This window comes from Lacerta agilis, chromosome 7, assembly GCF_009819535.1.
Source record: "Lacerta agilis isolate rLacAgi1 chromosome 7, rLacAgi1.pri, whole genome shotgun sequence".
Classification (NCBI taxonomy): domain Eukaryota; kingdom Metazoa; phylum Chordata; class Lepidosauria; order Squamata; family Lacertidae; genus Lacerta; species Lacerta agilis.
Genome location: NC_046318.1, coordinates 38,719,887 through 38,735,877, shown reverse-complemented (window position 1 = coordinate 38,735,877; position 15,991 = coordinate 38,719,887). Strand labels below are relative to the sequence as shown.

The 15,991-nt window shown below is 39.4% G+C and overlaps 1 protein-coding gene across 2 annotated transcripts in view; it reads right to left on the bottom strand.

The window, feature by feature from the left end:
- The window catches only part of PIEZO2 (piezo type mechanosensitive ion channel component 2), a 207,668-nt gene that overhangs the window by 44,623 nt on the left and 147,054 nt on the right, over positions 1–15,991 (bottom strand). For both annotated transcript variants that reach the window (XR_004427021.1, XM_033154879.1), the window contains exons 16-20: positions 15,285–15,433; positions 12,542–12,715; positions 2,476–2,813; positions 1,675–1,835; positions 741–917 (exon numbers count right to left, since the gene is read on the bottom strand). Coding sequence is in view for 1 of the 2 variants with exons in the window: in XM_033154879.1 (XP_033010770.1) it covers positions 741–917; positions 1,675–1,835; positions 2,476–2,813; positions 12,542–12,715; positions 15,285–15,433 (999 nt within the window). In the remaining variant the exon portion in view is untranslated. The remainder of the gene's footprint in view (positions 1–740; positions 918–1,674; positions 1,836–2,475; positions 2,814–12,541; positions 12,716–15,284; positions 15,434–15,991) is intronic.

Here is a 15,991-nt window from a genome sequence, read left to right as displayed (position 1 = left end):
AGAGGGGCCTCAGAAGCAACTTTAGTCCACATTGCTGAAAAAGTTTGAGTCTAGTAGACCCAACTTGAGTCACATGACACAAATCATTCTATGATGCATCATGCATGTATATAACATTCCCATAATTTTCATCTCCCTCTCAATAACTTGAAAACTACAAGGCATAGGAAATTATTATTCAAACCAGTGATAATACAGTGCAGCAATTTTATTCAAAATCTGAGATGTAGTAGTTAATTTTTAAAAAATAAAAATGTAGTGATATGTTATGGAACGACTCCACTGAGGAAGGTAGCAGTGGTTATCCAGACCTTTTTGCTGGTTGTGAAGGGCTCCCCAAATGTAAGTGTGCCACTGAACAACCCAGGCACCTGAAAAAGGCTTCATCATTGACTTTATAATGCCCCATTAAGGCACCTACCACAAACAGCTTAGACTGAAAAGAAGCAGACAATGAAGTAGCTCCATCAGTGCTAGGAGAGGTTCAACTGGGGCCTCTCCATGCTACAGGAAGCATCAGTGTCATCAAATATACATACAGCGAACAAATTGAATACTTGGCAGGATGTGTGATTGATTCAGAAATTCACTGAGATATTTCCTGATTTTGGGGGTGGGGGAATCACGCGAGAGAAGGCCTGTCTCCATTCTTGTTGATCCACAATACCCACAAATTGCTAAATTATTTATTTAAAAAACCTCTTTTTTCTTTTTTTAAATATTAGATAGCTACTACTTGCCATTGTACAGTTGACAGAAAACATTTCAGGGTTAATAGTTCCAAGCTGATACAACATTTTGCAGATGATAATTACACAGGTCCAAACAGTGCAGACACTGGATGCCAGTGGACGGAACTGAGAATATGGCAAAGCAAAAGCCCAGGCAATCACAAACACATAGTTAAGGAGGGAAACCTGTAAGCACAAAATGAGAAAATATATTAATTAATTGACAACATTTTGAGAGGTTTTATTATGCTACCTCGTGCTAAAACATTCTGAGAAGGAATTCAAAGCATAAGGAAGCAGCAAAAGAGAGAGCATTGAAACGTTTAAGATAGTAGTAGAGTTTATCAGCTAAAGGTGGTAATTTTGGAAGAATGAGGTTTAATGTGAAACAGCAGCATAAAGATAACGATGAGAAAGGGTGTGGAGAGCTTTCTGAAGTAAGGACAAGCTACTTGTGCTGGATGTTGAAGGGAATGTTCTATGTGATCAGTGGAATTTTTGGGGGAAAGCTGAACGTCGCTAAGATGCAAGAAAGGAAAGCAAGGGAAAAGGTGCAGTAGTCAAAGGGTGGCCATGGCAAGAGCACAAGACCAAGATGATTTGGGGAAGGGGTGGATTTTTGCAATAGTATATTAAAGTAGTTAAGCAATTTGGGTAGCTTGGTTTACTGAATCTGATAGAGCTGGAACAAACTGAATTTCAATTCGCATACAAAACTTCAAAATATCAAACACAGTTTTGAAGTTTACATTTTGAAGTTTGAATGATGTTTCATGTGCACCTTTTAGGGACAAGCCTAGTGTTTTATATCATTTAGTGGACAGGAGGAATACACATTTAATAAACCAACCAACCAAACATTTCATAAATTCAAAAACATCCTTGTTTTTTAATTCAGTTGATACTGAAAGAGAAACTGATGACACATCCATTATTTACTTGCCTCTTTGACTGTGACCCAGATAATATATGATGAGACAATTTTGATAATGTGCAGTTCCAAAAGCCACCACACAAAAACTTGCAGTTTATGAAAACATTCGAGAAATTTCAAGAAAAGTACGGTGAGGCGATCAATTACCAAATGCCATTTGTTTCTTAAATCTGCAAAGACAAGTCAAACATAATGATGAAACTTATCTTCTATTGGAAATATGAAGGGAGAGGCAATTTTTTCCTCTGAATATAACTTTTCTTCCCCAGAATAAAACAATATTAAAACCAGCTATAATTCTTAATTAAGGGAAAATGTGATTGAGATTCATTTGAAGTCATTAATAGATCCCCAAAGTGTCAATTTTTCCTGCCAAATGTGTTTATTCCTAATTGTATTACAGATTGCAGTTGACATTCCTCAGAAACAGAATTCCAGAGCATAAGACAAGAAGTAGGTTTGAAGAGTTGCCATTCACTCCTACAATGAAAAAGGCATTAGCAACCAAAGTATATTGAGTCGTTTCAACACAACTTAATCATGTTGGGATAACCTTTGAGTCCTTACGGGTCTCTAATGTTGTTTTGTCTCCCTTTCCAGGTTTTTTTTTTTTTAGACTTCTTGAGCACCTGCAAACATCAGGGTGAACCCAAGTCTGCTTATTCCCCCCTCTCCCCATTTGTGTAGTCTGTGAGCATCGGAACACTTAAATAAGAAATAGAGGAAATGAATTACATGTATCCCAGATGAATCACCTTCAATCAATAGTAAAACAAAATAGACTAAGGTGAGACTCTCTCCACAGACTACCTGATATATCTTCTGTCTCCGATTCATCATCATCTTCTTCTTCCTCCTCCTCCACTTCTTCCTCTTCTTTTTCATACCCTTCTTCCTCATCTCTTTTCTCCCTCCTTTCCATTATGCGTTGTTCCGGTTCTTGGAACATGTTTTCCTGCTCTTGGAACATTTTTTCTGGCCCTTGTAAAATGTTTTCTTGCACTTGTAAAACGTTTTCCTGCTCATTTTTTTCCTGCTCTTGTAACACATTTTCCTGCTCTCGTAAAATGTTCTCCTGTTCCTTTCCAAAATTGGCATTTAAATTCATCATTGTGATATCAGGCAGGCTTCCATCTTGATGAACCAGCCTATTGGTAGATAAAGTAGGCATGTCAACAAACCAAGCAGTTGCAATACAAGAAACAATCTTCTGATTTCATACAGCAAAACAAACAAGGAGCGCATGAATAAATGGGTCAAACACTGTTTAGGAAACGCCACATGGTATTATACCACAGAAGCAATTATCTGTCACTTTGATGCTAATTATTTGCTTTAGTAATTAGTGATATTGCCACCTAAACTTGACATTTCCCCCGCAGAGGAAAAAATGGTCAAAGTTTAAGATGTAGAAGCATGAAATGACATGTTTTAACAGCAAGCATTTCATGACTTCACATGGGGACTTACTCATTTTGGCGGATTGGTAATTTTTTCTTGATGCTGCTCAAAGTAATTGAAACAGAAAGAAAAAAAGGAAATGAGAACAGAGGAATTACAGAAGATCAGAGATAAAGACATCATGCTATGTAACTCACTAGCATTCTCTTAATCCATCTGTGTCAGCCTGCAGATGCCAGGAGCATGCCATCCTGGCATTAAAAGAGTGCTTCTAACAAGATGGAAAGTGCTTACTACATTTTCAAAGAAACTTTTCATTAACCATTCTTACATTATGGAAGCGAATTCTTTCAAATAAGTTACACTAGTCCGACTCTGAATATATTTACATATTTGTAAAAAGCAAAAGCTGGTGTGTTAAGATTCACATGGCAAAATCTTCCATATGCAAGTAAACCAGTCTGTTTATTCAGTTCAAAATTCAGTTAGCATATAATCTTGAACCGGCTCTTCACATCGTCTCAGCTACACTTTCAAGAATTCTATCGTTAAAAATCAATATAGAGAGTTGAAAACAGGAAACACCAATTGAAAGTGTTTCTATTGATGTAGAAAATGGAAATGTTACTAGTAAGCTATAAAAGTATTTTGGAGGTGCATCCTGGTAAACACTACTTGTGATCAAATTTACCTTCTTCCCTAAGAAAATGGGATTGGCTATTTAGTTTCAGCATTACATAAAGGTAATGAAAACATTTTATTTTTATGTTAGTAGTTATAGTAAACTTGCCATACAGATGACAGCCAATCGGTCCCTGATCCAAACCTCAGTTTGAAGATATTTCAGTCAGGAAGGTGATGTTGTACTATTAGTTTCTCTTTCTAAAAGAAAGCTTGGGTGTTCTTTCAGCTCTGATACAGAGTCCCTTCAAGTTAAAGATATCCCTTGATATTTTACTCTGCTGCCTATATACCTTATGAAAGACTCAGGACAACTCAATGCCACAAATAAGTAAATGGGCTAAGACAGCCAGGATCAGACAAATCCTTGGATATGATATATATCAGGGGTGTCCAACTTCCAAGAGTCTGCGATCTACTCACAGTATTAAAAAACTGGAAGTGATTTACCCATTGTCAAAGTTGTTGAGCTTTATTTAGGAAGCCAAAGTTCTCTTTCATTTTTGCAAAATTAGCATGTTGTTGATTTTTTTTACTAATTTCAAAAAATACCTAATCATTTAACCATTATATTTAAATGCTAATAGTAAAACACGAACAGTATACTTTAAATTTGCAACACAGCTATAAATGAACACAAGATGCCTTTCAAATAATGAACTAGTGTAAGACTTGAATTAAGACATTAAATTTTTCTCTATTTATGAACGTTATTCAGCTTGTCAAGGTACGTAAGATCATACCATACAATGTATTCAGAATTTTAGTAATCATTCTCATAAAAGTAATTTTCTATGACAACTATTTTCAAGACAGATAAAAAATACCTGCTAAATATTATTCAGTGTGCTGCAGAGACCTTGGGAAGAATTCCCAGGGGTTCCTGGCTCAAAGGATGGGCCAGAAAGGTACTGAAAACACCATTGCTCAGGTTTCCCATAGGCAAAACTGTGCATGCGTCTTCAGTTCTTAATGTTGAGCCATTTATTGCGGCTGCCTGCCTTTCCTCCCATTGGACCTCCCTTCTCTGTAAGAAGGTAGTGCCAATAATGAAAAGACTGAAGGCAGACAATGGGGTGCCATAGAAAGCCTATTATGAGCTGGGCCAGAATGTCATGAGTAGCTCATAATGGCTTGGTGACTTCTTTTCCCAATTCTCCTAATTCCAAAAGTTGGCACTGTCAATATTCTAAAGGTCACACTTTGATCCTAAGCATGTTACACAAAAGCAATTGACTGATTTCTGTACCACTTACTGTCACATGTGCTTAGGATGCTAGAGAACAGCATGCTAACTACACTGCCTACTTAAGCAAATATTATGTAAATATCTTAATTTCAGGGGAACAGGAACACACACACACACACACACACACACACACACACACACACCAGAAAGGGTTGTAATTACTGAGCAAAAGCTGTTGCACTGATCTAGCAAGATGTGAAATACAAGTGCTAGTGACCTGGATTTATCGAGAGCACTGTTGTCCAGACTACCAACAGTGGCTTGGACACTGACCCAGGAGGATATGAGGTTTGCTGAGTCAGTAGGACCACTCACATAATCACCAGATCTGGGCCCCAAGACTGAGCTAGAGCCCAGCAACCAAGGAGCAACAGAATCAGAAACACACCAAATCTCCTGAGCTAGGAACTTCAGAGATTGCAGCACACTGATGAAGCAACATCCTTGCCCCTAAAGACCTCATATTTCCCATCCACCACCACCACCGGCAGTTTGCTTTGTATGAAATGATTGAGAAACAACAGTGCTAGGCTCCAAAGCAGAACTTCAGTCACATTAACACTATCCAACAAGGAGGTAGACCTAAGTAAATTTAGTGACATACAAGTAATTTAAGGGACTGTTTTATGTAGCTTGCTTACTGTCTAAAGTGTGGAATGCACTATTTTCTGTTGGAGCTAGTTAGGAGAGACTAGTGCTGTGCTGCTACCTATCCCCCAGGGTACAAAACCTTTCTTAACCTGTCTCATTCTCAGAGTGCTCTAAAATGTCTTTATAATTTTGTTGGCTGTGGGATTGAGCTTACCTTATCCTTGTGAGGTATCCAAGAGGGGTGTGTGTAATTTCCTTTCCATTAAACACTTCTCCAGTGCTCTGGAGCATCCCTGGCTGCCTGCGTTTCCTGATCTGAAAAAGCACCATGGGAGGAATTACCTTACGCTGCCTTCCCCTGAGCTTTAATTAAAGTGCGGGAAGCCGGGAAGGTTGGCTACCAAGTGCCCCTGGATTGGTACGCTCGCTACCTTTGTTTTTAAGAGATGTTGTTTTGACCATTAAAACAAAAACAAATAACTACACCAAGCAAACACACATGCCATTTAAAAATCAAAAATAAACTAATGTTAGGAGCACTGTCAACAGCCCGCTCGGCTTCCCACACTTACAGGAAAGCCCAGTTGAGGACATCATGGTGTTTTTAAAGGAAACACAGGCACTTGGAAAAGCTTCAACCTGCTTTGTAGAAAGCTAGGACACTCACATAATCCCTTGGCCACCTCAAAATTAAGGTAAGCAAAAACCCAGACTAACCCGTGATAATTTCACCGAACCTCTCTCCTCTCTTGCCCCAGCTACATAATTTTTAAATGCAATTTATTTTCTCATTAATTGATGGTGGACAGTTTTGTTTTGTTTTGTTTTGTTTTGTTAAACACCTGGAGAAATTTTCAGCACTGCATTAGGTGAAGTTCACCTATCTCAATTCAAAATGAACCAGGGCTTTCCAAAACTTTCTCAAGAATGCTCAATACAAATTTGGATCCCCCCCCCCCAAATTTTGGAAAACCCAATCTGGGAGATCTCCTTCACTGTCACTCATTTACTAGTTTCCCTCCTACCCCTTTTCCTAAAGTCAAAAGCTGTGGTGTGGTGTGTAGTAGAAAAGAGACAGCAGCTGCGTTTCCAAAAACCAAACCAAAACAAGGAATCTTCCCTCCTACAATAAATGATTCTGGAAATCCTTGACCCCTCCACTGTCGACAGGAAGTCTGCGAATTGCAGTTTCTTAATCACAGAAAATAAGCCAGGAGGCTTATAAATTATTACATTTCCCAGAGTCAGCACACATTGACTCAAGCATGCCTAGAAGTACTCACCGTGCAGAGTGAGGAACTGCTTAGAAGATGCTACCTTTGGTTCAGTTTGTGTGTGTGTGTGTGTGTGTGTGTGTGTGAACATACACTTCCAAGAGCTGACATCTGCAGGAACGACTAACAGACAGCCTAAACTCTTACCATCATTTTTTTCTTCAGCAACTTAGTGAGCATGTGAAAGTGTAGGAATGGGGGAGAGGAGAAACTGGCATTTGTACCAAGTACAAATTCAGAGGAAGTCAAGTTCAGTTCATAAGAGATTTTACACTTGATATTTCATGATAACTGTCCCCTTCCTGCAGTGGTGTGGGAAGGTGGGGGCAATGGGTGCTTGCTGCCCCCAGTGTCACCCTGGAGGGGGTGACACTCTGGGCGCCTCTCCCCCCCCTGCCGCTGCCGAAGCCGCCACCAACGCTCTCCACTCACAAAGGGAGAGCACGTTGGCGCTGCTTCGGTGGTGGCAGGGGAGAGGAAGAGCAGCCCGGGCTGCTCTCCCCCCGCCCCTGCCAGTCTGCTCCGATCACAAAAGCGGAGCGCGCTGGCGGTGGCTTCGGCAGTGGCGTGTGGGGGGGGGGAAGAGGAAGAGCGGCAAGCAGGTTTGCGGGTTTGCCAGCGGCGTGGGGTATGTGACAAAAACAATTCCGCACCGGGTACCACCTGGGCTTGCTACGCCTCTGCCTTCCTACCTTCCACAATTCTTCAGTATTGCTAGGGTAAGCTTATCATAATGGTGCTGCTTTGATGCACTCTTGTAGCCAAGATATAACATCATTTTCTCTTGAATGCAACACATAAAATAAAGATGGTTTAAGAAAGCAGATGTTTAAAGAACTCCTCTTTGAATGGTTTTCTATCCTTGCATTTGTAATTTTATATATATGAGTTGTAACAGAGTTCTGAAGTATTTAATAATTCATAATTATATGTCTTTCCCTTAGAAGTACAAGCTTCTCTTTCTTCTGTCTCTGACCAATTATCATGATGAGAGATATTAAGTATACAGGCAGATATCCAAAGAGTAAAAAATGCCCCCAAAATGCTTCTCTTCTAAAGGGGAGGGGGGTTGCTAATTTTCCTTTTCAACAACAGTCTTTTCAGCCACGCTGAATTCCACTTTGGAGGGTCCCTAACTTTCAGGGCAGTGGGAGGGGGCCATGGGTTATTGCAATGGGAAGGAGGCATATAACTAAGCAAGGTAATTGGCAGACAAAGAAATTTCAGCAAATCAGTACCATTACTATGCAGATTACAGAAGGGAAAAAACCTCCATCTGTTCTATATATGAGCCAAAACCATTAGCAATAAACATGCTGTCCTAAAGTAGCTGTCAACATATGTTCAACTATTTTCAAGTTTTTCAATTCATGTCAGATTGTGACACGGATATTAAAAGTGTTTTATTCAAATATGAGCATCAGCCCATCATATTGTGCTCTATTGTTATACTGATATACATGCCAACATCAGAATCAATGTCACTTTTATTTAGAAGAGACTTGCATCCATAACCAGCAGGTTTTTTCCAGGTTCCTGAGATGCCATTGTATACAAAGGAACACCACTTCCTAACTCTCATACTCACACAGGCCTGCTGTGACAAATTTACAAGGCGCTTTGAAGATAAAGTCACTCGCTTTTGCTCCAATCTTTACACCTCAGTTGTCTGATGAGGTGTCTAGCACACCATCCTGTCATATTGTTTGGGATCCATTATTATCATTGGGGCTTCGAGGTGTGGACAAGACACATGCAGGAGTGCAACCAACTATCTGTTTTCTAAAACCTTACCCACTGTTGCTTCCAAACGCTAGCTAGAGGGGGATGACTGGAGTTCACAGCTAGTGCATAATGCACTTGCTGGGTCACTGGCCAATGGACATGGGCAGTCATACAACACCTCAAGGCCCATTTCCCGAATTACCCCAAACAGGAACCATTCAGCATTAAACAAATTCCTAGATGCCCATACCAAACCTGATACTTCTCATTGCTTCTTCACAGTGTATTAGGACAACGTAAAGCACTGTGCTATTACTTTTAACAGTTATGGATTCCCCCAAAGAATTCTAAGAGCTGTAGATTGTTAAGGGTGCTGAGAGTTATTAGGCTGCCTCTATTCCTCTCCCAGAGCTACAACTTCCAGAGTTGGCTGGGAAGAAGGATTGATTGTTAAACTACTCTGGAAATTGTAGCCTTTGATAAAAGATGAGTGTATCATTTAATGTCTTGCTATCATTTACTGCTGCTGTAGTTTTCAAATCTACTTGTCCACCTCTCTCATGTGTGGACAATTGGAGGTGAATGATGGGTGGCAGTAGTACCTGCTGCAACAATGCTGGAGGGGATGCAGGGATAGAAACATGGCGAGTCAGGTTTACATTGGCCAGGAGCCCATCAACAGCACCGTTCTAAGAGCTCATTGAAGTCTGGCGCCAACTGAGATGAGCAAAAGTGTGCACAGACACTACTGTGTGCTGATGAACTAGTTTACTCAGACAACTGTGTTTAACATATCTAGATGCAAATAAAATTCATTGAATTTTTTTTCAACTTGGATGGCATTTAAAGTGAATCATTGTATGTGCAACTTTTAAAAACGGGAGAACTCTCAGACTTAGAACTCCACTGTGTGGACCAATAAGTGTTAATTAGAAAAATTGAGCACTAGGATTGTCTTATTTGAGGTTAATATATAGCCTGATATCCTCTCCGCCTCCGCCCCCGCTTCAGAGTGAAAATGTAAGCAAGCAAGAAACATTTTGTTAGGAAAGTAAAGATTGGAATACCCACCTATTTATTATTAGATAAACACGACCATTGACTTTGGCATGGCTTTGGTGAGAGAGATGAAAGCACAAGAATGCATGGGATGGCAGCAGGAAAATTAGTTAAAGAAAGAGAGAGAAAAGAATAGTGTTAAACAAGAATAAAGGTACATAGCTGTCTTACCAGAGGAAGAACATATTGCCAACAATCACAATGAAATAGTAAGATTATTGAAGGATTATTACAAAACATTCAGTAACAAACACTTGTCAGTATATAGGTTCCCATTGTACCACCAGACTTCCAGCTACTTGGATTAAAAGGGCCGGAGAGTGAAATACAACATGAAAGAACAAGTCATGCTCTTTCATTAAAATGAATGACTTACTTCCAAGTAAAATTCATACAGGATCGTTAAAGCTTATAAAGGATATGTTTCTTTAACTGTTTTGAGTTCTGCAAATGTCACTGTGAAGTGTCATTATGAAGTATTATTCTGGAGCAGCCAAATAGCATCAAGCAAGTTGAAACCACTGATTTATAGTGAAAATCTTCATTTAAGATAGTACCTAAACATGGAGTTCAACTTATCTGGAAAGACTTGAATTTGACTTAAATCCAAGCCTCAAATACTAATGCTCTTGAGTATTTCATATGTGCAGAAAGAGACTGAAAAGGACTACTATTATTTCTATGCTTACTTATGTAGCAGGCAGGTAAAAAGGTAAAAGTAAAGGACCCCTGACAGGTAGTCTTTAAATATTTTGTAATAGGCCATTTTCCCCCTTAAAGTGATGTAGTACAGATTAATAAAGAGGACAGCAAAGACTAAAGCAGAGGCAGACTAGCATAAAACATAAGCAGCATCAGCATCAGTATAATGATCCAATAATATTAATCCCCAAAATTTTAAATGAAAGGAACCAAGCTGTTAAGAGAATCTACAATATTCTAAAGACTGTAAATAGTGGATCAGAGAAAGCCTTGAAGACACAAGATCAAACCCACAGTTGCAGAAATGGGTTCTGATCTTCTAGGCTGCTGGGAACCATATTAAAGCAACTCCAATATATTGGGAGAAAGCACGGAGTGCAAATGTCTTAAATGAAGAAAAAGCACACACAAACCTTCTTGCCCTTACTATTTTTTATATCCAAACTTTCTTGTGGCCCTTTGTATGTGGGACTCTTTTCCTTTTATGAAATTATTAAAAGCTCAGTTCCTTCTATTTCTCTATTGATGTATTATTTGCCCATGTTTCTTTCTTATTCCTAAGCCAATAATTTTTTTTTAATTTCTTTTCTCATTAATTCTCTGTCAGTTTGTGCAAAAATTTCTCCACAGGTGTCCTCTCATTGTTGTAGCTTTTCTTATATTCATGCTGGTAGGAAGGAAAAAACTGAATTCTTAAATCAACTTTTGTGTTGATCATTTTGATTCTACAAATGGCAGATAGTTCATCTGCATTATCAACAGAAAAGAATTTAAGATGTTATTGCTGGTTTAAAAATACTGTATACCCTTTCCTTCTACCTCTCTAATATTTGGCAGGTCTGATCCTTACAAAGGACTGAAAATGTCATGTCCATGGGATGGAAAACACCAATGTAAAAGGGAGAAGAAAAGATGAAAAACAGGCATTGGTTGAGAAACAAATGCTATTCTAAACAACAACAAAAATGAATGAAGGTTTTAAAGAACAAAAATAAATGTAATGGAGCAATGAAACTCCCCCCCCCTTACATATCCATAATGCCCATATTTCATTGGTGGAAAATCCAAGGAGACTAAAATAAAAGCTCTAGCCATACTTTTGAGAAGCCCTAGTAAAACACTGGTGGTTTTTCTAGATTGAATAGACTGTGGGTTACAGCTGTAGTACACTAAACTCCAGGACTTATTTTATGAATTTGTTTAGAAAAAGGTAGAATTTGAGCAAAAATTAAATATGTATCTAGCATGCAGAAGCTCCCCATATCCACCCTCACATCAACACAAGCACCAAACTTTAACAAACTCCAGGCTCCCAAGGAGTGATCTCCACATGTACTTTTTTTCGTAGTTTGTGAACTGTTGTATTTAGGCTCTGAATTCACCATTAAACATTCAGATGAAAGATAAGGAAGCAGTGATTGCTTCATTTATGTATAAGTAGTTACTCCATGTATTTTCATTCTGATTTTTTTCTTTTTTTCTAAATAGTCATTTTGTTAGGATACCAAACCTTGGTGTTAAAGGCTCCAACCTCCTTAACAATCCTGTCTGATGTCTCCCCACTCAATACCAAACGATAAAACATTATCTAAGTCAGTGTTTTTCAACCACTGTTCCGCGGCACACTAGTGTGCCGCGAGATGTTGCCTGGTGTGCCGTGGGGAAAATGGAAATCAGCTTTGTGTTCAGCCAAACAGACCCAGGTTGCGCACTGAATAACGTATTTTATAATTTTTCATATTTCTGTTTACTTACTATTTCATAATAAAGTAATTATAAAATACTTTCTTTGTGTTTATTTGATTCCTATTCAAGAGAATTACTTTATATATAGTCAATATAGGCACAGAGTTAATTTTTTTAACATTTTCTAATGGTGGTGTGCCTCGTGATTTTTTTCATGAAACAAGTGTGCCTTTGCCCAAAAAAGGTTGAAAAACACTTATCTAAGTAGCATAACCAAACAGAAAGGATCTAGAAAAAAAAGTATGTGAGTTGTGGTAACAGAAGTCTATAGAACGCAAGATTTCTAAGCAGTCTATTACCCAATTCCTTGGTGACCGCAAGCCAGCTTACCTTTCAATGTAAGGTTCATGCTTAGACATCAGAGCTATATAGCCCTATGGTGGTTGGGGAAGTAGAAGCTGAGAACCTGGTGACAATGAAAGAAATAACATTTCCCTGCTTGCTTTACCTGTAAATGGCACTATCCTGTTTGCTGATTATGGCTTTCAAATCCGTGAGTTCAAGGAAACGGTCATGGAAATAATGTAGGTGTAAGATGCACACTAACAAAAAGGAGGTTGGAATAAAGATGCGGGTAAACAACTCTGCTACAGAAAACTGCTTTAAGCCAAGATCTTCTAGTCTGAAATATAAAGCAGTACAAGATACAGCTAAGTTAATGGACAGGATGAATTTAACAATGTTTAATATTTGGCAGAAAGCAATTCTTAACTGGTTGTAAAACAGAGCAACTATAAAGACTATTTGGTGCAGTTTTGGGAATCATACTAGTTCCACATACAACAGAAAACTAATAATATACAGGTGAAACTCGAAAAATTAGAATATTGTGGAAAGGTTCATTTCTTTCAGTAATTCAACTTAAAGGTGAAACTAATATACACTGTATGAGATAGATTCATGACATGCAAAGCGAGATATGTCAAGCCTTTATTTGTTATAATTGTGATGATTATGGCGTCCAGCTGATGAGAACCCCAAATTAACAATTTCAACTTTGGGGTTTTCATCAGCTGTACGCCATAATCATCACAATTATAACAAACAAAGGCTTGACATATCTCGCTTTGCATGTCATGAGTCTATCTCATATATTAAACTCCAGTAGCTAATGAAAACAATTGCTTATATAAATGGACTTTTCCACGATATTCTAATTTTTCAAGTTTCACCTGTACATATCCACTGTATTGGTCTATGGCCAGAATAATTCATTCATTCATTCATATCTATTATAGCGACAAGAGGCTTGAAAAAAGAACTTTTATAAGTAGTCTTTCTGGTTCTTAAAATGCATTATGCCAGTGGTTTTCAACCAGTGTGCTGTGGCACCCTGGGGTGCCTTGAATGATGGTCAGGGTGCTGCAGGCCTCTGTCCCTCTTTCCTTCCCTCCCTCCTCTGATGCCATCTTGCATCTTTGCCTCCCCTTCAGAGGCTAGCACAGCTGTTTGTTGCAGCAGCCCTGGCTATGAGCTCTGCAGGTGAATTATGCCTCTGGGGCTGGCCAGAAGGTGCTGGGTGCCAGGAGCTGAGGTGACCTTGGAGTAAGCAGGCAAGCACATGAGAGGGCCCAGCCAGCCCACCAGCCATTGCTGTTTGGAACGGACAAGTGGTAGGCTGGGCAGGCAGGCAAGCACCACGCTGGCCTTTCCTGTGCTTACTGTGTACAAGGCCTGCCTGGGAGCTGAGTGCCCGGTACTGAAGGGGAGCCTTTCCACCATGCAGTCCTGGCAGTGCCTGTTGCTGCCACCCAAGGTAAGATGCTGGCCTCATGTTCACCTTCAGCCAGCCTCCTTTGGGCCATTAACACTGGGGGCACCCTCTTCCCACGTCCCTGTGGGGCAGTGTGAGGAGGCACCTCTCTTTGGGGCAGAGGGGTAGTTCAGAGACCAGGAGCAGTGGCGGTGGCTGCTCAGAGGACTCCAAAGGAGTGGGGAGAGGAGGCTGAGGAAACACTCCACAAGGGAGGGTGTTCAAAAAGGGGTGAGGGGCTGCCAGCTCCGCAGGCAAGGGATGACATAACTGGGCTCCTGAGCCCCACAGGGGTACCGCAGAAAGAATGTAGTTCGTCAAGGGAGCTGTGGACTCAAAAAGGTTGAAAACCTCTGCATTATGCAATCATGCATTCAAACTTTTTTTTTTTTTAAAGAGAAAGTAAGTTGTAATTCTGGAACATCTAACTAATTTATCCAGACAACTATATGAATCTGCTAGAGCAGCCAGGTTAGTTTAAATAAATACTATTCATAGGTCAAACAACAAGAGAAGTCATCTGGGCAGTTTATAACATCAAACATGACATTTGGAATCACAGTGGCTACCTTTGCAAATCATAAGATTAAAACCATGGCTTACTGTGTCTGAGTGAAGTACACCCACCCAGCCTGGATGTGAGGTTTGCTTAAACAAACCACAACTGGCAAGCTAATAACTAACCTTGGCTTATCACTATCCCCATGTTAAGCCAAGGATCATGGTTTGTTTCCTCCCAGTGCTAGCAGATATGAAGTCCATTGTGCATGGTATGCTATTGTTTGTGTGTTACCATCGTGTGCAAAGAAAGCTTGTCTTGAAATACAATACAGTGTAATGAATAAAATACAATCAGCCAGGAAGCTTAGCCCCACAATAGCAGCACTTTTAAAACGATCATCCATGAGCCACTCAAAATTAGGTAACTGTGAAACAGCATTGTTTTTATGATGCAGAAAAATGAAGAAAACTGAAGCTAATGGATGGTGAGAAAAAGAAAGAAAAGGGAGATAAAGATAAGGAAAAATTAAATAAATATGGCTGAGAGGAAAATAAGCAACCAACTTCACAGAGGAAACACTGTTCTTCCCAACTTTGACTCATGTACGTAAGATGTGACTTTCACACTTTAAGGCTAGGATTAGAATGATAAGCCATACTTTTGTTTTCACATTGTACATAGTGGGCACTGCTTAAGAGATCTTAAAATATTAAGCAGTTAAGAAATGCTTTAAATTAAAATAAAATATAAAACAAATATTGGTATGCAGACATCTCATATGTGTGGTTGAACAGATAGCTTGAATAAGAAAAACCCATCACCATCCAGTTTAACCTGCATTCCTATCAGTGGGACTTCTGTGCAGGACTGGCAACACCCAAATCCATAATATATTTGTTAATAGAAGGTGAGACTAAGTTAACAGAAATTACTCACTGTTTCTCATTCATCCCTGTCATGTTTTTCCACAACCCAGGAAATGATTTAAACTGATATGTGTAGATGAAAACAAGTACTAGCATCGTGTAAACCACCACTGACATCCAAAAATATTTCAAAATTCGCCTCCACCATTCATAGTGCACCTGGGAACCAGAAATTCATGTTGTAAAGCAAATTGATAGCTTTTTATAAATATAATTGCTTATATACAACTCAATTTGGACATGGCAATTTCAATGGATTGTGGTTGGATTTCTTGTTTTACTGAGGAGGTCAATAATATTGTTTGAAGGACTGTGGTCTGCCTCTTGTTTGCCTGGCATATGAAGGCCTGTTAGGGCAATTATTAACTGCAGTGATAAATATGACACTAAACTAGGGATAGGGAATACATGGTTTAGTTGGACTGCAATTCTCATCAGCCCTAGTCAGCATGGCCAGTGCTCAGAGGTAATGCAAGTAGTAGCCCAAATTCTGAAGGGTCATAATTAACTTTTCCTGCACTAAATGAAAATTGCCAAGACTGTGAAACAAGTTGCAATTTGTCTGGTCTTTAAAGTAGCATAGTTAATACTCCCTGCATGCAGTAACCCTCCTGAACTCACTATGCACCATTTTAATTGCTGCATAGGTGAGTATAAAGAGGAGGGTTGGGGACAGAGGGAGAGAAGAAAAACTTCTTGATTACAGTTCCATTTGCT